General features: G+C 42.5%; 1 protein-coding gene across 3 annotated transcripts in view; it reads left to right on the top strand.

Moving 5' to 3' along the window:
* LOC106572986 (secretagogin) overlaps nt 1-23029 on the top strand; it is a 48152-nt gene that overhangs the window by 23119 nt on the left and 2004 nt on the right. The window contains exons 7-10 of one of the 3 annotated variants that reach the window (XM_045696631.1): nt 20808-20863; nt 21553-21598; nt 21702-21761; nt 22778-22940. In XM_045696631.1, the coding sequence (XP_045552587.1) occupies nt 20808-20863; nt 21553-21598; nt 21702-21761; nt 22778-22888 (273 nt within the window). In that variant the 3' untranslated portion in view covers nt 22889-22940. Of the gene's footprint in view, nt 1-20807; nt 20864-21552; nt 21599-21701; nt 21762-22300; nt 22427-22777; nt 22941-23029 lie in introns of those variants that run through there. The other 2 variants (XM_045696629.1, XM_045696627.1) reach the window with 2 other exon arrangements.

Genomic DNA, 23029 nt, shown 5'->3' with positions numbered 1-23029 from the left:
GTCTCTAGAACCATTAATGCAGTCATCAGTCTCTACAACCATAATGCAGTCATCAGTCTCTAGAACCATTAATGCAGTCATCAGTCTCTAATCAATCTAATGCAGTCATCAGTCTCTAATCAATCTAATGCAGTCATCAGTCTCTAGAACCATTAATGCAGTCATCAGTCTCTAATCAATCTAATGCAGTCATCAGTCTCTAAACAATCTAATGCAGTCATCAGTCTCTAGAACCATTAATGCAGTCATCAGTCTCTAACAACATAATGCAGTCATCAGTCTCTAGAACCATTAATGCAGTCATCAGTCTCTAATCAATCTAATGCAGTCATCAGTCTCTAGAACCATTAATGCAGTCATCAGTCTCTAGAACCATTAATGCAGTCATCGGTCTCTAATCAACCTAATGCAGTCATCAGTCTCTAAACAATCTAATGCAGTCATCAGTCTCTAATCAATCTAATGCAGTCATCAGTCTCTAACAATCTAATGCAGTCATCAGTCTCTAGAACCATTAATGCAGTCATCAGTCTCTAGAACCATTAATGCAGTCATCAGTCTCTAATCAACCTAATGCAGTCATCAGTCTCTAATCAACCTAATGCAGTCATCAGTCTCTAGAACCATTAATGCAGTCATCAGTCTCTAGAACCATTAATGCAGTCATCAGTCTCTAATCAACCTAATGCAGTCATCAGTCTCTAACAACCATTAATGCAGTCATCAGTCTCTAGAACCATTAATGCAGTCATCAGTCTCTAGAACCATTAATGCAGTCATCAGTCTCTAATCAACCTTAATGCAGTCATCAGTCTCTAATCAACCTTAATGCAGTCATCAGTCTCTAGAACCATTAATGCAGTCATCAGTCTCTAGAACCATTAATGCAGTCATCAGTCTCTAATCAACCTAATGCAGTCATCAGTCTCTAATCAATCTAATGCAGTCATCAGTCTCTAGAACCATTAATGCAGTCATCAGTCTCTAGAACCATTAATGCAGTCATCAGTCTCTAGAACCATTAATGCAGTCATCAGTCTCTAGAACCATTAATGCAGTCATCAGTCTCTAGAACCATTAATGCAGTCATCAGTCTCTAATCAATCTAATGCAGTCATCAGTCTCTAATCAACCTAATGCAGTCATCAGTCTCTAATCAACCTAATGCAGTCATCAGTCTCTAATCAATCTAATGCAGTCATCAGTCTCTAATCAATCTAATGCAGTCATCAGTCTCTAGAACCATTAATGCAGTCATCAGTCTCTAATCAACCTAATGCAGTCATCAGTCTCTAGAACCATTAATGCAGTCATCAGTCTCTAGAACCATTAATGCAGTCATCAGTCTCTAATCAATCTAATGCAGTCATCAGTCTCTAATCAATCTAATGCAGTCATCAGTCTCTAGAACCATCTAATGCAGTCATCAGTCTCTAATCAACATTAATGCAGTCATCAGTCTCTAGAACCATTAATGCAGTCATCAGTCTCTAATCAATCTAATGCAGTCATCAGTCTCTAGAACCATTAATGCAGTCATCAGTCTCTAGAACCATTAATGCAGTCATCAGTCTCTAATCAACCTTAATGCAGTCATCAGTCTCTAATCAATCTAATGCAGTCATCAGTCTCTAATCAATCTAATGCAGTCATCAGTCTCTAATCAACCTAATGCAGTCATCAGTCTCTAGAACCATTAATGCAGTCATCAGTCTCTAGAACCATTAATGCAGTCATCAGTCTCTACAACCTTAATGCAGTCATCAGTCTCAACAACCATTAATGCAGTCATCAGTCTCTAGAACCATTAATGCAGTCATCAGTCTCTAGAACCATTAATGCAGTCATCAGTCTCTAATCAACCTAATGCAGTCATCAGTCTCTAATCAACCTAATGCAGTCATCGGTCTCTAGAACCATTAATGCAGTCATCAGTCTCTAGAACCATTAATGCAGTCATCAGTCTCTAGAACCATTAATGCAGTCATCAGTCTCTAGAACCATTAATGCAGTCATCAGTCTCTAGAACCATTAATGCAGTCATCAGTCTCTAATCAATCTAATGCAGTCATCAGTCTCTAATCAATCTAATGCAGTCATCAGTCTCTAATCAATCTAATGCAGTCATCAGTCTCTAACAACCTTAATGCAGTCATCAGTCTCTAATCAATTAATGCAGTCATCAGTCTCTAGAACCATTAATGCAGTCATCAGTCTCTAGAACAATTAATGCAGTCATCAGTCTCTAATCAACCTAATGCAGTCATCAGTCTCTAGAACCATTAATGCAGTCATCAGTCTCTAATCAACCTAATGCAGTCATCAGTCTCTAATCAATCTAATGCAGTCATCAGTCTCTAGAACCATTAATGCAGTCATCAGTCTCTAATCAACCTAATGCAGTCATCAGTCTCTAGAACCATTAATGCAGTCATCAGTCTCTAGAACCATTAATGCAGTCATCAGTCTCTAATCAACCTAATGCAGTCATCAGTCTCTAGAACCATTAATGCAGTCATCAGTCTCTAGAACCATTAATGCAGTCATCAGTCTCTAATCAACCTAATGCAGTCATCAGTCTCTAATCAACCTAATGCAGTCATCAGTCTCTAGAACCATTAATGCAGTCAACAGTCTCTAGAACCATTAATGCAGTCATCAGTCTCTAATCAAATTAATGCAGTCATCAGTCTCTAATCAACCATTAATGCAGTCATCAGTCTCTAGAACCATTAATGCAGTCATCAGTCTCTAGAACCATTAATGCAGTCATCAGTCTCTAGAACCATTAATGCAGTCATCAGTCTCTAATCAACCTAATGCAGTCATCAGTCTCTAATCAATCTAATGCAGTCATCAGTCTCTAATCAATCTAATGCAGTCATCAGTCTCTAGAACCATTAATGCAGTCATCAGTCTCTAGAACCATTAATGCAGTCATCAGTCTCTAACAACCTAATGCAGTCATCAGTCTCTAGAACCATTAATGCAGTCATCAGTCTCTAGAACCATAATGCAGTCATCAGTCTCTAGAACCATTAATGCAGTCATCAGTCTCTAATCAACCTAATGCAGTCATCAGTCTCTAATCAATCTAATGCAGTCATCAGTCTCTAGAACCATTAATGCAGTCATCAGTCTCTAGAACCATTAATGCAGTCATCAGTCTCTAATCAAACTAATGCAGTCATCAGTCTCTAACAACCATTAATGCAGTCATCAGTCTCTAGAACCATTAATGCAGTCATCAGTCTCTAGAACCATTAATGCAGTCATCAGTCTCTAATCAACCTAATGCAGTCATCAGTCTCTAATCAACCTAATGCAGTCATCAGTCTCTAGAACCATTAATGCAGTCATCAGTCTCTAGAACCATTAATGCAGTCATCAGTCTCTAGAACCATTAATGCAGTCATCAGTCTCTAGAACCATTACTGCAGTCATCAGTCTCTAGAACCATTAATGCAGTCATCAGTCTCTAATCAATCTAATGCAGTCATCAGTCTCTAATCAACCTAATGCAGTCATCAGTCTCTAATCAACCTAATGCAGTCATCAGTCTCTAATCAATCTAATGCAGTCATCAGTCTCTAGAACAATCTAATGCAGTCATCAGTCTCTAGAACCATTAATGCAGTCATCAGTCTCTAATCAACCTTAATGCAGTCATCAGTCTCTAGAACCATTAATGCAGTCATCAGTCTCTAATCAATCTAATGCAGTCATCAGTCTCTAGAACCATTAATGCAGTCATCAGTCTCTAGAACCATTAATGCAGTCATCAGTCTCTAGAACCGTTAATGCAGTCATCAGTCTCTAATCAACCTAATGCAGTCATCAGTCTCTAATCAATCTAATGCAGTCATCAGTCTCTAATCAATCTAATGCAGTCATCAGTCTCTATCAACCATAATGCAGTCATCAGTCTCTAGAACCATTAATGCAGTCATCAGTCTCTAACAACCTAATGCAGTCATCAGTCTCTAATGAACCATTAATGCAGTCATCAGTCTCTAGAACCATTAATGCAGTCATCAGTCTCTAATCAACCTAATGCAGATTTAAACAATTAATGCAGTCATCAGTCTCTAATCAACCTAATGCAGTCATCAGTCTCTAATCAACCTAATGCAGTCATCAGTCTCTAGAACCATTAATGCAGTCATCAGTCTCTAGAACCATTAATGCAGTCATCAGTCTCTAGAACCATTAATGCAGTCATCAGTCTCTAGAACCATTACTGCAGTCATCAGTCTCTAGAACCATTAATGCAGTCATCAGTCTCTAGAACAATTAATGCAGTCATCAGTCTCTAACAACCTAATGCAGTCATCAGTCTCTAATCAACCTAATGCAGTCATCAGTCTCTAATCAATCTAATGCAGTCATCAGTCTCTAGAAACAATCTAATGCAGTCATCAGTCTCTAGAACCATTAATGCAGTCATCAGTCTCTAATCAACCTAATGCAGTCATCAGTCTCTAATCAATCTAATGCAGTCATCAGTCTCTAGAACCATTAATGCAGTCATCAGTCTCTAGATCAATCTAATGCAGTCATCAGTCTCTAATCAATCTAATGCAGTCATCAGTCTCTAGAACCATTAATGCAGTCATCAGTCTCTAATCAACATAATGCAGTCATCAGTCTCTAGAACCATTAATGCAGTCATCAGTCTCAGAACCATTAATGCAGTCATCAGTCTCTAATCAACCTAATGCAGTCATCAGTCTCTAGAACCATCTAATGCAGTCATCAGTCTCTAGAACCATTAATGCAGTCATCAGTCTCTAGAACCATTAATGCAGTCATCAGTCTCTAATCAACCTAATGCATTCATCAGTCTCTAATCAACCTAATGCAGTCATCAGTCTCTAGAACCATTAATGCAGTCATCAGTCTCTAGAACCATTAATGCAGTCATCAGTCTCTAATCAAAATGCAGTCATCAGTCTCTAATCAACCTAATGCAGTCATCAGTCTCTAGAACCATTAATGCAGTCATCAGTCTCTAGAACCATTAATGCAGTCATCAGTCTCTAGAACCATTAATGCAGTCATCAGTCTCTAGAACCATTAATGCAGTCATCAGTCTCTAGAACCATCTAATGCAGTCATCAGTCTCTAATCAATCTAATGCAGTCATCAGTCTCTAATCAACCTAATGCAGTCATCAGTCTCTAATCAACCTAATGCAGTCATCAGTCTCTAATCAATCTAATGCAGTCATCAGTCTCTAGAACCATTAATGCAGTCATCAGTCTCTAACAACCTAATGCAGTCATCAGTCTCTAATCAATCTAATGCAGTCATCAGTCTCTAGAACCATTAATGCAGTCATCAGTCTCTAATCAACCTAATGCAGTCATCAGTCTCTAATCAATCTAATGCAGTCATCAGTCTCTAGAACCATTAATGCAGTCATCAGTCTCTAATCAACATAATGCAGTCATCAGTCTCTAGAACCATTAATGCAGTCATCAGTCTCTAATCAACCTAATGCAGTCATCAGTCTCTAGAACCATTAATGCAGTCATCAGTCTCTAGAACCATTAATGCAGTCATCGGTCTCTAACAACCATTAATGCAGTCATCAGTCTCTAATCAATCTAATGCAGTCATCAGTCTCTAATCAATCTAATGCAGTCATCAGTCTCTAATCAATCTAATGCAGTCATCAGTCTCTAGAACCATTAATGCAGTCATCAGTCTCTAGAACCATCTAATGCAGTCATCAGTCTCTAATCAACCTTAATGCAGTCATCAGTCTCTAATCAACCTAATGCAGTCATCAGTCTCTAGAACCATTAATGCAGTCATCAGTCTCTAGAACCATTAATGCAGTCATCAGTCTCTAATCAACCTAATGCAGTCATCAGTCTCTAATCAACCTAATGCAGTCATCAGTCTCTAGAACCATTAATGCAGTCATCAGTCTCTAGAACCATTAATGCAGTCATCAGTCTCTAGAACCATTAATGCAGTCATCAGTCTCTAATCAACCTAATGCAGTCATCAGTCTCTAATCAACCTAATGCAGTCATCAGTCTCTAGAACCATCTAATGCAGTCATCAGTCTCTAGAATCCATTAATGCAGTCATCAGTCTCTAGAACCATTAATGCAGTCATCAGTCTCTAGAACCGTTAATGCAGTCATCAGTCTCTAACAACCTAATGCAGTCATCAGTCTCTAATCAATCTAGTGCAGTCATCAGTCTCTAAGAACCTAATGCAGTCATCAGTCTCTAGAACCATTAATGCAGTCATCGGTCTCTAGATCAATCTAATGCAGTCATCAGTCTCTAATCAATCTAATGCAGTCATCAGTCTCTAATCAATCTAATGCAGTCATCAGTCTCTAATCAATCTAATGCAGTCATCAGTCTCTAATCAACCTAATGCAGTCATCAGTCTCTAGAACCATTAATGCAGTCATCAGTCTCTAATCAACCTAATGCAGTCATCAGTCTCTAATCAACCTAATGCAGTCATCAGTCTCTAGAACCATTAATGCAGTCATCAGTCTCTAATCAACCTAATGCAGTCATCAGTCTCTAATCAATCTAATGCAGTCATCAGTCTCTAGAACCATTAATGCAGTCATCAGTCTCTAATCAACCTTAATGCAGTCATCAGTCTCTAGAACCATTAATGCAGTCATCAGTCTCTAATCAATCTAATGCAGTCATCAGTCTCTAGAACCATTAATGCAGTCATCAGTCTCTAGAACCATTAATGCAGTCATCAGTCTCTAATCAACCTAATGCAGTCATCAGTCTCTAATCAATCTAATGCAGTCATCAGTCTCTAATCAATCTAATGCAGTCATCAGTCTCTAATCAACCTAATGCAGTCATCAGTCTCTAGAACCATTAATGCAGTCATCAGTCTCTAGAACCATTAATGCAGTCATCAGTCTCTAGAACCATTAACGCAGTCATCAGTCTCTAATCAACCATTAATGCAGTCATCAGTCTCTAGAACCATTAATGCAGTCATCAGTCTCTAGAACCATTAATGCAGTCATCAGTCTCTAATCAACCTAATGCAGTCATCAGTCTCTAATCAACCTAATGCAGTCATCAGTCTCTAGAACCATTAATGCAGTCATCAGTCTCTAGAACCATTAATGCAGTCATCAGTCTCTAGAACCATTAATGCAGTCATCAGTCTCTAGAACCATTAATGCAGTCATCAGTCTCTAGAACCATTAATGCAGTCATCAGTCTCTAGAACCATTAATGCAGTCATCAGTCTCTAATCAATCTAATGCAGTCATCAGTCTCTAATCAACCTAATGCAGTCATCAGTCTCTAATCAACCTAATGCAGTCATCAGTCTCTAATCAATCTAATGCAGTCATCAGTCTCTAATCAACCTAATGCAGTCATCAGTCTCTAGAACCATTAATGCAGTCATCAGTCTCTAATCAATCTAATGCAGTCGTCAGTCTCTAATCAATCTAATGCAGTCATCAGTCTCTAGATCCATTAATGCAGTCACAGCTCTAATGCAGTCATCAGTCTCTAATCAATCTAATGCAGTCATCAGTCTCTAGAACCATTAATGCAGTCATCAGTCTCTAATCAATCTAATGCAGTCATCAGTCTCTAATCAATCTAATGCAGTCATCAGTCTCTAGAACCATTAATGCAGTCATCAGTCTCTAATCAACATAATGCAGTCATCAGTCTCTAGAACCATTAATGCAGTCATCAGTCTCTAGAACCATTAATGCAGTCATCAGTCTCTAATCAACCTAATGCAGTCATCAGTCTCTAGAACCATTAATGCAGTCATCAGTCTCTAGAACCATTAATGCAGTCATCAGTCTCTAGAACCATTAATGCAGTCATCAGTCTCTAATCAACCTAATGCAGTCATCAGTCTCTAATCAACCTAATGCAGTCATCAGTCTCTAGTACCATTCATGCAGTCATCAGTCTCTAGAACCATTAATGCAGTCATCAGTCTCTAATCAACCTAATGCAGTCATCAGTCTCTAAGAACCTTAATGCAGTCATCAGTCTCTAGAACCATTAATGCAGTCATCAGTCTCTAGAACCATTAATGCAGTCATCAGTCTCTAGAACCATTAATGCAGTCATCAGTCTCTAGAACCATTAATGCAGTCATCAGTCTCTAGAACCATTAATGCAGTCATCAGTCTCTAATCAACCTAATGCAGTCATCAGTCTCTAATCAACCTAATGCAGTCATCAGTCTCTAATCAATCTAATGCAGTCATCAGTCTCTAGAACCATTAATGCAGTCATCAGTCTCTAATCAATCTAATGCAGTCATCAGTCTCTAATCAATCTAATGCAGTCATCAGTCTCTAGAACCATTAATGCAGTCATCAGTCTCTAATCAATCTAATGCAGTCATCAGTCTCTAATCAATCTAATGCAGTCATCAGTCTCTAGAACCATTAATGCAGTCATCAGTCTCTAGAACCATTAATGCAGTCATCAGTCTCTAGAACCATTAATGCAGTCATCAGTCTCTAATCAACCTAATGCAGTCATCAGTCTCTAGAACCATTAATGCAGTCATCAGTCTCTAGAACCATTAATGCAGTCATCAGTCTCTAATCAATCTAATGCAGTCATCAGTCTCTAATCAATCTAATGCAGTCATCAGTCTCTAATCAATCTAATGCAGTCATCAGTCTCTAATCAATCTAATGCAGTCATCAGTCTCTAGAACCATTAATGCAGTCATCAGTCTCTAGAACCATTAATGCAGTCATCAGTCTCTAATCAACCTAATGCAGTCATCAGTCTCTAATCAACCTAATGCAGTCATCAGTCTCTAGAACCATTAATGCAGTCATCAGTCTCTAGAACCATTAATGCAGTCATCAGTCTCTAACAACCTAATGCAGTCATCAGTCTCTAATCAACCTAATGCAGTCATCAGTCTCTAGAACCATTAATGCAGTCATCAGTCTCTAGAACCATTAATGCAGTCATCAGTCTCTAGAACCATTAATGCAGTCATCAGTCTCTAATCAATCTAATGCAGTCATCAGTCTCTAATCAATCTAATGCAGTCATCAGTCTCTAATCAATCTAATGCAGTCATCAGTCTCTAATCAATCTAATGCAGTCATCAGTCTCTAGAACCATTAATGCAGTCATCAGTCTCTAATCAATCTAATGCAGTCATCAGTCTCTAATCAATCTAATGCAGTCATCAGTCTCTAGATCCATTAATGCAGTCATCAGTCTCTAATCAATCTAATGCAGTCATCAGTCTCTAATCAATCTAATGCAGTCATCAGTCTCTAGAACCATTAATGCAGTCATCAGTCTCTAATCAACCTAATGCAGTCATCAGTCTCTAGAACCATTAATGCAGTCATCAGTCTCTAGAACCATTAATGCAGTCATCAGTCTCTAATCAACCTAATGCAGTCATCAGTCTCTAGAACCATTAATGCAGTCATCAGTCTCTAGAACCATTAATGCAGTCATCAGTCTCTAGAACCATTAATGCAGTCATCAGTCTCTAGAACCATTAATGCAGTCATCAGTCTCTAATCAACCTAATGCAGTCATCAGTCTCTAATCAATCTAATGCAGTCATCAGTCTCTAGAACCATTAATGCAGTCATCAGTCTCTAGAACCATTAATGCAGTCATCAGTCTCTAGAACCATTAATGCAGTCATCAGTCTCTAGAACCGTAATGCAGTCATCAGTCTCTAATCAATCTAATGCAGTCATCAGTCTCTAATCAATCTAGTGCAGTCATCAGTCTCTAATCAACCTAATGCAGTCATCAGTCTCTAGAACCATTAATGCAGTCATCGGTCTCTAATCAATCTAATGCAGTCATCAGTCTCTAATCAACCTAATGCAGTCATCAGTCTCTAGAACCATTAATGCAGTCATCAGTCTCTAGAACCATTAATGCAGTCATCAGTCTCTAGAACCATTAATGCAGTCATCAGTCTCTAGAACCATTAATGCAGTCATCAGTCTCTAGAACCATTAATGCAGTCATCAGTCTCTAGAACCATTAATGCAGTCATCAGTCTCTAGAACCATTAATGCAGTCATCAGTCTCTAGAACCATTAATGCAGTCATCAGTCTCTAGATCAATCTAATGCAGTCATCAGTCTCTAATCAACCTAATGCAGTCATCAGTCTCTAATCAACCTAATGCAGTCATCGGTCTCTAATCAATCTAATGCAGTCATCAGTCTCTAATCAATCTAATGCAATCATCAGTCTCTAGAACCATTAATGCAGTCATCAGTCTCTAATCAACCTAATGCAGTCATCAGTCTCTAATCAATCTAATGCAGTCATCAGTCTCTAGCACCATTAATGCAGTCATCAGTCTCTAATCAACATTAATGCAGTCATCAGTCTCTAGAACCATTAATGCAGTCATGAGTCTCTAGAACCATTAATGCAGTCATCAGTCTCTAATCAACCTAATGCAGTCATCAGTCTCTAGAACCATTAATGCAGTCATCAGTCTCTAGAACCATTAATGCAGTCATCAGTCTCTAGAACCATTAATGCAGTCATCAGTCTCTAATCAACCTAATGCAGTCATCAGTCTCTAGAACCATTAATGCAGTCATCAGTCTCTAATCAATCTAATGCAGTCATCAGTCTCTAATCAACATAATGCAGTCATCAGTCTCTAATCAATCTAATGCAGTCATCAGTCTCTAATCAACCTAATGCAGTCATCAGTCTCTAGAACCATTAATGCAGTCATCAGTCTCTAGAACCATTAATGCAGTCATCAGTCTCTAGAACCATTAATGCAGTCATCAGTCTAATCAACCTAATGCAGTCATCAGTCTCTAATCAATCTAATGCAGTCATCAGTCTCTAGAACCATTAATGCAGTCATCAGTCTCTAGAACCATTAATGCAGTCATCAGTCTCTAGAACCATTAATGCAGTCATCAGTCTCTAGAACCGTTAATGCAGTCATCAGTCTCTAATCAATCTAATGCAGTCATCAGTCTCTAATCAACCTAGTGCAGTCATCAGTCTCTAATCAACCTAATGCAGTCATCAGTCTCTAGAACCATTAATGCAGTCATCGGTCTCTAATCAATCTAATGCAGTCATCAGTCTCTAATCAACCTAATGCAGTCATCAGTCTCTAGAACCATTAATGCAGTCATCAGTCTCTAGAACCATTAATGCAGTCATCAGTCTCTAGAACCATTAATGCAGTCATCAGTCTCTAGAACCATTAATGCAGTCATCAGTCTCTAATCAACCTAATGCAGTCATCAGTCTCTAGAACCATTAATGCAGTCATCAGTCTCTAATCAACCTAATGCAGTCATCAGTCTCTAATCAATCTAATGCAGTCATCAGTCTCTAGAACCATTAATGCAGTCATCAGTCTCTAATCAATCTAATGCAGTCATCAGTCTCTAGAACCATTAATGCAGTCATCAGTCTCTAGAACCATTAATGCAGTCATCAGTCTCTAGAACCATTAATGCAGTCATCAGTCTCTAGAACCATTAATGCAGTCATCAGTCTCTAGAACCATTAATGCAGTCATCAGTCTCTAGAACCATTAATGCAGTCATCAGTCTCTAATCAACCTAATGCAGTCATCAGTCTCTAATCAATCTAATGCAGTCATCAGTCTCTAATCAACCATTAATGCAGTCATCAGTCTCTAATCAAACTAATGCAGTCATCAGTCTCTAGAACCATTAATGCAGTCATCAGTCTCTAGAACCATTAATGCAGTCATCAGTCTCTAGAACCATTAATGCAGTCATCAGTCTCTAATCAACCTAATGCAGTCATCAGTCTCTAACAACCATTAATGCAGTCATCAGTCTCTAATCAACCTAATGCAGTCATCAGTCTCTAATCAACCTAATGCAATCATCAGTCTCTAATCAACCTAATGCAGTCATCAGTCTCTAATCAATCTAATGCAGTCATCAGTCTCTAATCAACCTAATGCAGTCATCAGTCTCTAGAACCATTAATGCAGTCATCAGTCTCTAATCAACCTAATGCAGTCATCAGTCTCTAGAACCATTAATGCAGTCATCAGTCTCTAATCAATCTAATGCAGTCATCAGTCTCTAATCAACCTAATGCAGTCATCAGTCTCTAGAACCATTAATGCAGTCATCAGTCTCTAATCAATCTAATGCAGTCATCAGTCTCTAATCAACCTAATGCAGTCATCAGTCTCTAGAACCATTAATGCAGTCATCAGTCTCTAGAACCATTAATGCAGTCATCAGTCTCTAATCAACCTAATGCAGTCATCAGTCTCTAGAACCATTAATGCAGTCATCAGTCTCTAGAACCATTAATGCAGTCATCAGTCTCTAATCAACCTAATGCAGTCATCAGTCTCTAGAACCATTAATGCAGTCATCAGTCTCTAGAACCATTAATGCAGTCATCAGTCTCTAGAACCATTAATGCAGTCATCAGTCTCTAGAACCATTAATGCAGTCATCAGTCTCTAATCAACCTAATGCAGTCATCAGTCTCTAATCAACCTAATGCAGTCATCAGTCTCTAGAACCATTAATGCAGTCATCAGTCTCTAGAACCATTAATGCAGTCATCAGTCTCTAATCAACCTAATGCAGTCATCAGTCTCTAGAACCATTAATGCAGTCATCAGTCTCTAGAACCATTAATGCGGGGAAATGAACTCATTGGTGCTCTTTCAGAGCCTTTCATGTCACTGAATCAGCAGTATCTGGTCGTGCGTTCATACAACCCCCTATAAACTGTACAGTCTTCAGGATGTTTAATTGTAGTTTTATTTAACCTTATTTAAAGGCAAGTCAGTTAAGAACAAATTCTTATTTACAATGACGGCCTAGGAACGGGTAAGCCTGTGCAGTCATCAGTCTCTAATCAACCTAATGCAGTCATCAGTCTCTAACAACCTAATGCAGTCATCAGTCTCTAATCAACCTAATGCAGTCATCAGTCTCTAATCAATCTAATGCAGTCATCAGTCTCTAGAACCATTAATGCAGTCATCAGTCTCTAATCAACCTAATGCAGTCATCAGTCTCTAGAACCATTAATGCAGTCATCAGTCTCTAATCAATCTAATGCAGTCATCAGTCTCTAATCAACCTAATGCAGTCATCAGTCTCTAGAACCATTAATGCAGTCATCAGTCTCTAATCAATCTAATGCAGTCATCAGTCTCTAATGAACCTAATGCAGTCATCAGTCTCTAGTACCATTAATGCAGTCATCAGTCTCTAGAACCATTAATGCAGTCATCAGTCTCTAATCAACCTAATGCAGTCATCAGTCTCTAGAACCATTAATGCAGTCATCAGTCTCTAATCAATCTAATGCAGTCATCAGTCTCTAATCAACCTAATGCAGTCATCAGTCTCTAGAACCATTAATGCAGTCATCAGTCTCTAATCAATCTAATGCAGTCATCAGTCTCTAATCAATCTAATGCAGTCATCAGTCTCTAGAACCATTGATGCAGTCATCAGTCTCTAGAACCATTAATGCAGTTATCAGTCTCTAATCAATCTAATGCAGTCATCAGTCTCTAGAACCATTAATGCAGTCATCAGTCTCTAGAACCATTAATGCAGTCATCGAGTCTCTAGAACCATTAATGCAGTCATCAGTCTCTAATCAATCTAATGCAGTCATCAGTCTCTAGAACCATCTAATGCAGTCATCAGTCTCTAGAACCATTAATGCAGTCATCAGTCTCTAATCAAACTAATGCAGTCATCAGTCTCTAATCAACCTAATGCAGTCATCAGTCTCTAGAACCATTAATGCAGTCATCAGTCTCTAGAACCATTAATGCAGTCATCAGTCTCTAATCAACCTAATGCAGTCATCAGTCTCTAGAACCATTAATGCAGTCATCAGTCTCTAGAACCATTAATGCAGTCATCAGTCTCTAGAACCATTAATGCAGTCATCAGTCTCTAGAACCATTAATGCAGTCATCAGTCTCTAGAACCATTAATGCAGTCATCAGTCTCTAATCAACCTAATGCAGTCATCAGTCTCTAGAACCATTAATGCAGTCATCAGTCTCTAGAACCATTAATGCAGTCATCAGTCTCTAATCAACCTAATGCAGTCATCAGTCTCTAGAACCATTAATGCAGTCATCAGTCTCTAGAACCATTACTGCGGGGTAAATGAACCTCATTGGTGGCTCTTTCAGAGTGCCTTTCATGTCACTGAAGGTGGTATAGATTCAGCAGGTAAATCTGGTTGCCGTGACGTTCATTACAACCCCCCGCTGTGTATAAACTGTACAGGGTCTTCAGGATGTTTAATATGTAGTTTTATTTAACCTTTATTTAACTAGGCAAGTCAGTTAAGAACAAATTCTTATTTACAATGACGGCCTAGGAACAGTGGGTTAACTGCCTTGTTCAGGGGCAGAACGACAGATTTTTACCTTGTCAGTTCAGGGATTCGATCCACCAACCTTTCGGTTACAGGCCCAACGCTCTAACCGCTAGTCTACCTACCGCCCCTACACTCTAACCACTAAGCTACCCACTAGGCTACCTACCGCCCCTACACTCTAACCACTGGGCTACCTGCCGTCCCTAAACTCTAACCACTAGGCTACCTGCCGCCCCTACACTCTAACCACTAAGCTACCCACTAGTCTACCTGCCGTCCCTACACTCTAACCACTAGTCTACCTGCCGCCCTACACTCTAACCACTAGGCTACCTGCCGCCCCTACACTCTAACCACTAGGCTACCTGCCGTCCCTACACTCTAACCACTAGGCTACCTGCCTGCCCCACACTCTAACCGCTAGACTACCTGCCGTCCCTACACTCTAACCACTAGTCTACCTGCCGTCCCTACACTCTAACCACTAGTCTACCTGCCGTCCCTACACTCCAACCACTAGTCTACCTGCCGCCCTACGCTCTAACCACTAGTCTACCTGCCGTCCCTACACTCTAACCACTAGGCTACCTGCCGCCCCTACACTCTAACCACTAGGCTACCTGCCGCCCCTACACTCTAACCACTAGGCTACCTGCCGCCCCTACACTCTAACCACTAGGCTACCTGCCGTCCCTACACTCTAACCACTAGGCTACCTGCCTGCCCCTACACTCTAACCACTAGGCTACCTGCCTCCCTACACTCTAACCACTAGTCTACCTGCCGGCCCCTACAGTCTAACCACTAGGCTACCTGCCGTCCCTACACTCTAACCACTAGGCTACCTGCTTGTCCCTACACTCTAACCACTAGGCTACCTGCCGCCCCTACACTCTAACCACTAGGCTACCTGCCGGCCCTACACTCTAACCACTAGGCTACCTGCCGCCCCTACACTCTAACCACTAGGCTACCTGCCTGCCCCTACATTCTAACCACTAGGCTACCTGCCTGTCCCAACACTCTAACCACTGGGCTACCTGCCGTCCCTACACTCTAACCACTAGGCTACCTGCCTGCCCCTACACTCTAACCACGAGCCTACCTGCCTGCCTCTACACCCAACCACTAAGCTACCTGCCGCCCCTACACCTCTAACCACTAGTCTACCTGCCTGCCCCTACACTCTAACCACTAGGCTACCTGCCGTCCCTACACTCTAACCACTAGGCTACCTGCCGTCCCTACACTCTAACCACTAGGCTACCTGCCTGCCCCTACACTCTAACCACTTAGCTACCTGCCGTCCCTACACTCTAACCACTAGTCTACCTGCCTGCCTCTACACTCTAACCACTAGGCTACCTGCCTGCCCCTACACTCTAACCACTAAGCTACCTGCCGCCCCTACACTCTAACCACTAGTCTACCTGCCGTCCCTACACTCTAACCACTAGGCTACCTGCCGCCCCTACACTCTAACCACTAGTCTACCTGCCGTCCCTACACTCTAACCACTAGGCTACCTGCCGTCCCTACACTCTAACCACTAGTCTACCTGCCGTCCCTACACTCTAACCACTAGACTACCTGCCGCCCCTACACTCTAACCACTAGGCTACCTGCCGTCCCTACGCTCTAACCACTAGGCTACCTGCCGTCCCTACACTCTAACCACTAGGCTACCAGCCGTCCCTACACTCTAACCACTAGGCTACCTGCCGTCCCTACACTCTAACCACTAGTCTACCTGCCGTCCCTACACTCTAACCACTAGGCTACCTGCCTGCCCCTACACTCTAACCACTAGGCTACCTGCCGCCCCTACACTCTAACCACTAGGCTACCTGCCTGCCCCTACACTCTAACCACTAGGCTACCTGCCGTCCCTACACTCTAACCACTAGGCTACCTGCCTGCCCCTACAGTCTAACCACTAGGCTACCTGCCGTCCCTACACTCTAACCACTAGGCTACCTGCCTGCCCCTACACTCTAACCACTAGTCTACCTGCCGTCCCTACACTCTAACCACTAGTCTACCTGCCGTCCCTACTCTCTAACCACTAGTCTACCTGCCGTCCCTACACTCTAACCACTAGGCTACCTGCCGTCCCTACACTCTAACCACTAGTCTACCTGCCGTCCCTACACTCTAACCACTAGGCTACCTGCCTGCCCCTACACTCTAACCACTAGGCTACCTGCCGCCCCTACACTCTAACCACTAGGCTACCTGCCGTCCCTAGACTCTAACCACTAGGCTACCTGCCGTCCCTACACTCTAACCACTAGGCTACCTGCCGCCCCTACACTCTAACCACTAGGCTACCTGCCGTCCCTACACTCTAACCACTAGGCTACCTGCCTGCCCCTACACTCTAACCACTAGGCTACCTGCCTGCCCCTACACTCTAACCACTAGGCTACCTGCCGTCCCTACACTCTAACCACTAGTCTACCTGCCGTCCCTACACTCTAACCACTAGGCTACCTGCCTGCCCCTACACTCTAACCACTAGGCTACCTGCCGTCCCTACACTCTAACCACTAGGCTACCTGCCTGCCCCTACACTCTAACCACTAGGCTACCTGTCCCTACACTCTAACCACTAGGCTACCTGCCGCCCCTACACTCTAACCACTAGTCTACCTGCCTGTCCCTACACTCTAACCACTAGGCTACCTGCCGCCCCTACACTCTAACCACTAGGCTACCTACCGTCCCTACACTCTAACCACTAGGCTACCTGCCTGCCCCTACACTCTAACCACTAGGCTACCTGACGTCCCTACACTCTAACCACTAGTCTACCTGCCGCCCCTACACTCTAACCACTAGGCTACCTGCCGTCCCTACACTCTAACCACTAGACTACCTGCCTGCCCCTACACTCTAACCACTAGGCTACCTGCCGTCCCTACACTCTAACCACTAGGCTACCTGCCGTCCCTACACTCTAACCACTAGTCTACCTGCCTGCCCCTACACTCTAACCACTAGACTACCTGCCGTCCCTACACTCTAACCACTAGGCTACCTGCCGTCCCTACACTCTAACCACTAGGCTACCTGCCTCCCTACACTCTAACCACTAGGCTACCTGCCGCCCCTACACTCTAACCACTAGGCTACCTACCGTCCCTACACTCTAACCACTAGTCTACCTGCCTGCCCCTACACTCTAACCACTAGTCTACCTGTCCCTACACTCTAACCACTAGTCTACCTGCCGCCCCTACACTCTAACCACTAGTCTACCTACCGTCCCTACACTCTAACCACTAGGCTACCTGCCGCCCCTACACTCTAACCACTAGGCTACCTGCCTGCCCCCCACACTCTAACCACTAGTCTACCTGCCTGCCCCTACACTCTAACCACTAGTCTACCTGCCGCCCCTACACTCTAACCACTAGGCTACCTGCCGTCCCTACACTCTAACCACTAGTCTACCTGCCTGCCCCTACACTCTAACCACTAGTCTACCTGCCTGCCCCTACACTCTAACCACTAGGCTACCTGCCGTCCCTACACTCTAACCACTAGACACCTGCCTGTCCCTACACTCTAACCACTAGGCTACCTGCCTGCCCCTACACTCTAACCACTAGGCTACCTGCCGTCCCTACACTCTAACCACTAGGCTACCTGCCGCCCCTACACTCTAACCACTAGGCTACCTGCCCGTCCCTACACTCTAACCACTAGGCTACCTGCCGCCCCTACACTCTAACCACTAGGCTACCTCGCCCCTACACGCTAACCACTAGGCTACCTGCCACCCCTACACTCTAACCACTAGGCTACCTGCCGCCCCTACACTCTAACCACTAGGCTACCTGCCTGCCCCTACACTCTAACCACTAGACTACCTGCCGCCCCTACACTCTAACCACTAGGCTACCTACCGTCCCTACACTCTAACCACTAGTCTACCTGCCGTCCCTACACTCTAACCACTAGGCTACCTGCCGTCCCTACACTCTAACCACTAGTCTACCTGACACCCCTACACTCTAACCACTAGGCTACCTGCTGTCCCTACACTCTAACCACCAGGCTACCTGCCGTCCCTACACTCTAACCACTAGGCTACCTGCCGCTCCGATGTGGCTTGTTCCCAGACTCCTGTGAAAGGGTCATCGCATTATACTGGCACCTGTCACCGACTTGTTTTTCCAATCTTATCTATACCCTGAGGCTTGTTCCCTTCTCTGAAAACGTTCTAACTTCTGCTCTAACGTTAAATGGACTTCCCTGACTCAGATTCCCAGTGAGGAGAAAATGGCTTCATCCTGCAGCCAGGTGTGGTCTCTCTCTCTCCAGTTCATCAGACAGGGTAGTGTGTTCCCAAATGGCATCCTATTCCTTATGGGCCCTGGTCAAAAGTAGTACACTATATAGGGAATAGGGAGTCATTTGGGACCGTGACAGGGCTATGTTGTGGCAGCCAGCAGCAGATCACTCTGTCCAGCTGTATTAATCATCTCATCTAACAGACTGATATTAGATTACCAGTGTCTGGTGGGAGACTGTCACACCTCTCATACCGATTCACTCTGTCTGTCTCTCACCCTGGCCTGTCTGTCTCTCACCCTGGCCTGTCTGTCTCTCACCCTGCCCTGGTCTGGCATCACCCTGTCTGTCTCTCACCCTGGCCTGTCTGTCTCTCACCCTGGCCTGTCTGTCTCTCACCCTGGCCTGGTCTGACATCACCCTGTCTGTCTCTCACCCTGGCCTGTCTGTCTCTCACCCTGGCCTGTCTGTCTCTCACCCTGGCCTGGTCTGGCATCACCCCGTTCTCGTTAGAGTACCTCTAACCTATCTATCATATTTATTTTCAAAGAGAGTGACTGTCAAAATGGCAGGTTGACCTTTATTGTCAAGAGTCTTGTCTTGGAGGCAGAGCTGAGAGATTTCCCCTTAGATAGGCCAGCTGCAAAGTCGAAATTGCCTATATTGTAAAAATGTACGAAAACAAAAATGTGCCTTTAAGGTTAGGGATAGGCATTAGGCTTAGCAGTGTGGTTAAGGTTAGGGTTAGGCATTAGGCTTAGCAGTGTGGTTAAGGTTAGGGTTAGGCATTAGGCTTAGCAGTGTGGTTAAGGTTAGGTGGCATTAGGCTTAGCAGTATGGTAAGGTTAGGTTAGGCATTAGGCTTAGCAGTGTGGTTAAGGTTAGGTTAGGCATTAGGCTTAGCAGTGTGGTTAAGGTTAGGGTTGGCATTTGGGTTAGCAGTATGGTTAAGGTTAGGTTAGGCATTAGGCTTAGCAGTGTGGTTAAGAGTTAGGTTAGGCATTTGGGTTAGCAGTATGGTTAAGGTTAGGTTAGGCATTAGGCTTAGCAGTGTGGTTAAGGTTAGGGTTAGGCATTTGGGTTAGCAGTATGGTTAGGGTTAGGGTTAGGCATTAGGCTTAGCAGTGTGGTTAAGGGGTTAGGGTTAGGCATTAGGCTTAGCAGTGTGGTTAAGGTTAGGGTTAGGCATTAGGCTTAGCAGTGTGGTTAAGGTTGGGGTTAGGCATTAGGCTTAGCAGTGTGTTAAGGTTAGGGTTAGCATTTGGGTTAGGTATGGTTAAGGTTAGGGTTAGGCATTAGGCCTAGCAGTGTGGTTCCAAGGTTAGGGTTAGGCATTAGGCTTAGCAGTGTGGTTAGGGTTAGGGTTAGGCATTAGGCTTAAGAGTGTGGTTAAGGTTAGGGTTAGGCATTAGGCTTAGCAGTGTGGTTAGGTTAGGGTTAGGCATTTGGGTTAGCAGTATGGTTAAGGTTAGGTTGGCATTAGGCTTAGCAGTGTGGTTAAGGTTAGGGTTAGGCATTTGGGTTAGCAGTATGGTTAAGGTTAGGGTTAGGCATTAGGCTTAGCAGTGTGGTTAGGTTAGGTTTAGGCATTTGGGTTAGCAGTATGGTTAAGGTTAGGTTAGGCGATTAGGTAGCAGTGTGGTTAAGGTTGGGTTAGGCATTAGGCTTAGCAGTGTGGTTAAGGTTAGGGATAGGCATTAGGCTTAGCAGTGTGGTTAAGGTTAGGGTTAGGCATTAGGCTTAGCAGTGTGGTTAAGGTTAGGGTTAGGCATTAGGCTTAGCAGTGTGGTTAAGGTTAGGGTTAGGCATTAGGCTTAGCAGTGTGGTTAAGGTTAGGGTTAGGCATTAGGCTTAGCAGTGTGGTTAAGGTTAGGGTTGGGTTTAATCACGTTGTGGCATTTCCACTCTGCAGAGCTGCCTCCAGAACAAGATTCATAATGAAAACGCTAACCTGCGTCAGTGTGTTTATTTGTGCTCAGATCTAAACCATTGACAAACATGTTTAGTTGGCTTTTTTAAGCAGGAAAACCAGTAATCGCCAAATATATGTAATATCTCCATTGGTCGGTCTTGAACCAAAATTACACATGTTTTATTATGCATCAATTCCTTTTTTCTAACAGATGAAGATTTTTGACAAAAATAAGGATGGTCGCTTGGATCTGAACGATTTGGCCAGGTACTTCTAATTGACTCTATTACAATTCTGAATACTGAACCGTTTGGCCAGGTACTTCTAATTGACTCTATTACAATTCTGAATACTGAACCGTTTGGCCAGGTACTTCTGATTGACTCTATTACAATTCTGAATACTGAACCGTTTGGCCGTATGATTGACTAAATCTAATAGAACCATTTGGCCAGGTACTTCATTGACTCTATTACAATTCTGAATACCGAACCGTTTGGCCAGGTACTTCTAATTGACTCTATTACAATTCTGAATACTGAACCGTTTGGCCAGGTACTTCTAATTGACTCTATTACAATTCTGAATACTGAACCGTTTGGCCAGGTACTTCTAATTGACTCTATTACAATTCTGAATACTGAACCGTTTGGCCAGGTACTTCTAATTGACTCTATTACAATTCTGAATACTGAACCATTTGGCCAGGTACTTCTAATTGACTCTATTACAATTCTGAATACTGAACCGTTTGGCCAGGTACTTCTAATTGACTCTATTACAATTCTGAATACTGAACCGTTTGGTCAGGTACTTCTAATTGACTCTATTACAATTCTGAATACTGAACCGTTTGGTCAGGTACTTCTAATTGACTGTATACTGTAGTACCAATACCTTTTCTAACTATGCTGTTTTGCTGATCAAATTGTTGTTTATTTCACGTTTTCCTTTAGGATCCTGGCTCTAGAAGAGAATTTCATGCTACAGTTCAAAATGGATGTGAGTTCAGTTGATGTGTTTCTCCGAATGCTCCTTACATTACTCTGCTAAATCTTCTTAGGAAATGGAAGATGAAACTAACCGTAATCGACTCTGTTTACAGGCCTCCAGTCAAGAAGACAGAAAGAGAGACTTTGACAAAATATTCAACCACTATGATGTTGTGAGTACAGACAGAATGATAAATAATGTTTTGTTGTTTAAAGTGCCCAACTCTAAAATGCTTTGTTGATCTTTGTAGTTACAACACTTAAACTCTTATCCATCACTTCTTTCGTCACTTCTTTCATCAAAAAGATGACTGCTATGGTGTGTGGTCATCCACACCCCCTCCCAAAATGGCTGCTGTGCCATTTCTTCCACTTGCATTACTTGACATAGATCCTGAAAAACTACATGTGTTTACTAAATCCCTTGGGGCTGGGATGTTGGATTTGATTTGCAGCGCAACTGCTTCCTCTATATGGTCTGTAAATTAAATATGAGTTGCAAAACAAGGATGTTTGGTCTGCATTCAGAGAAATGAGATTACAATTTTGGCATGATGACCTTTTAATGAGTTCTATGTTCTCTCTTCTCCATTGGTCAGAGTAACAACGGAGCTTTTAATGAGTTCTATGTTCTATGTTCTCTCTTCTCCATTGGTCAGAGTAACAACGGAGCTTTTAATGAGTTCTATGTTCTCTCTTCTCCATTGGTCAGAGTAACACCGGAGCTTTTAATGAGTTCTATGTTCTCTCTTCTCCATTGGTCAGAGTAACACCGGAGCTTTTAATGAGTTCTATGTTCTCTCTTCTCCATTGGTCAGAGTAACAACGGAGCTTTTAATGAGTTCTATGTTCTCTCTTCTCCATTGGTCAGAGTAACAACGGAGCTTTTAATGAGTTCTATGTTCTCTCTTCTCCATTGGTCAGAGTAACACCGGAGCTTTTAATGAGTTCTATGTTCTCTCTTCTCCATTGGTCAGAGTAACACCGGAGCTTTTAATGAGTTCTATGTTCTCTCTTCTCCATTGGTCAGAGTAACAACGGAGCTTTTAATGAGTTCTATGTTCTCTCTTCTCCATTGGTCAGAGTAACACCGGAGCTTTTAATGAGTTCTATGTTCTCTCTTCTCCATTGGTCAGAGTAACACCGGAGCTTTTAATGAGTTCTATGTTCTCTCTTCTCCATTGGTCAGAGTCACACCGGAGCTTTTAATGAGTTCTATGTTCTCTCTTCTCCATTGGTCAGAGTAACACCGGAGCTTTTAATGAGTTCTATGTTCTCTCTTCTCCATTGGTCAGAGTAACACCGGAGCTTTTAATGAGTTCTATGTTCTCTCTTCTCCATTGGTCAGAGTAACACCGGAGCTTTTAATGAGTTCTATGTTCTCTCTTCTCCATTGGTCAGAGTCACACCGGAGCTTTTAATGAGTTCTATGTTCTCTCTT

This window comes from Salmo salar, chromosome ssa02 (assembly GCF_905237065.1).
Source record: "Salmo salar chromosome ssa02, Ssal_v3.1, whole genome shotgun sequence".
Taxonomy (NCBI): domain Eukaryota; kingdom Metazoa; phylum Chordata; class Actinopteri; order Salmoniformes; family Salmonidae; genus Salmo; species Salmo salar.
This window is presented reverse-complemented; position numbering and strand designations above follow the sequence as displayed.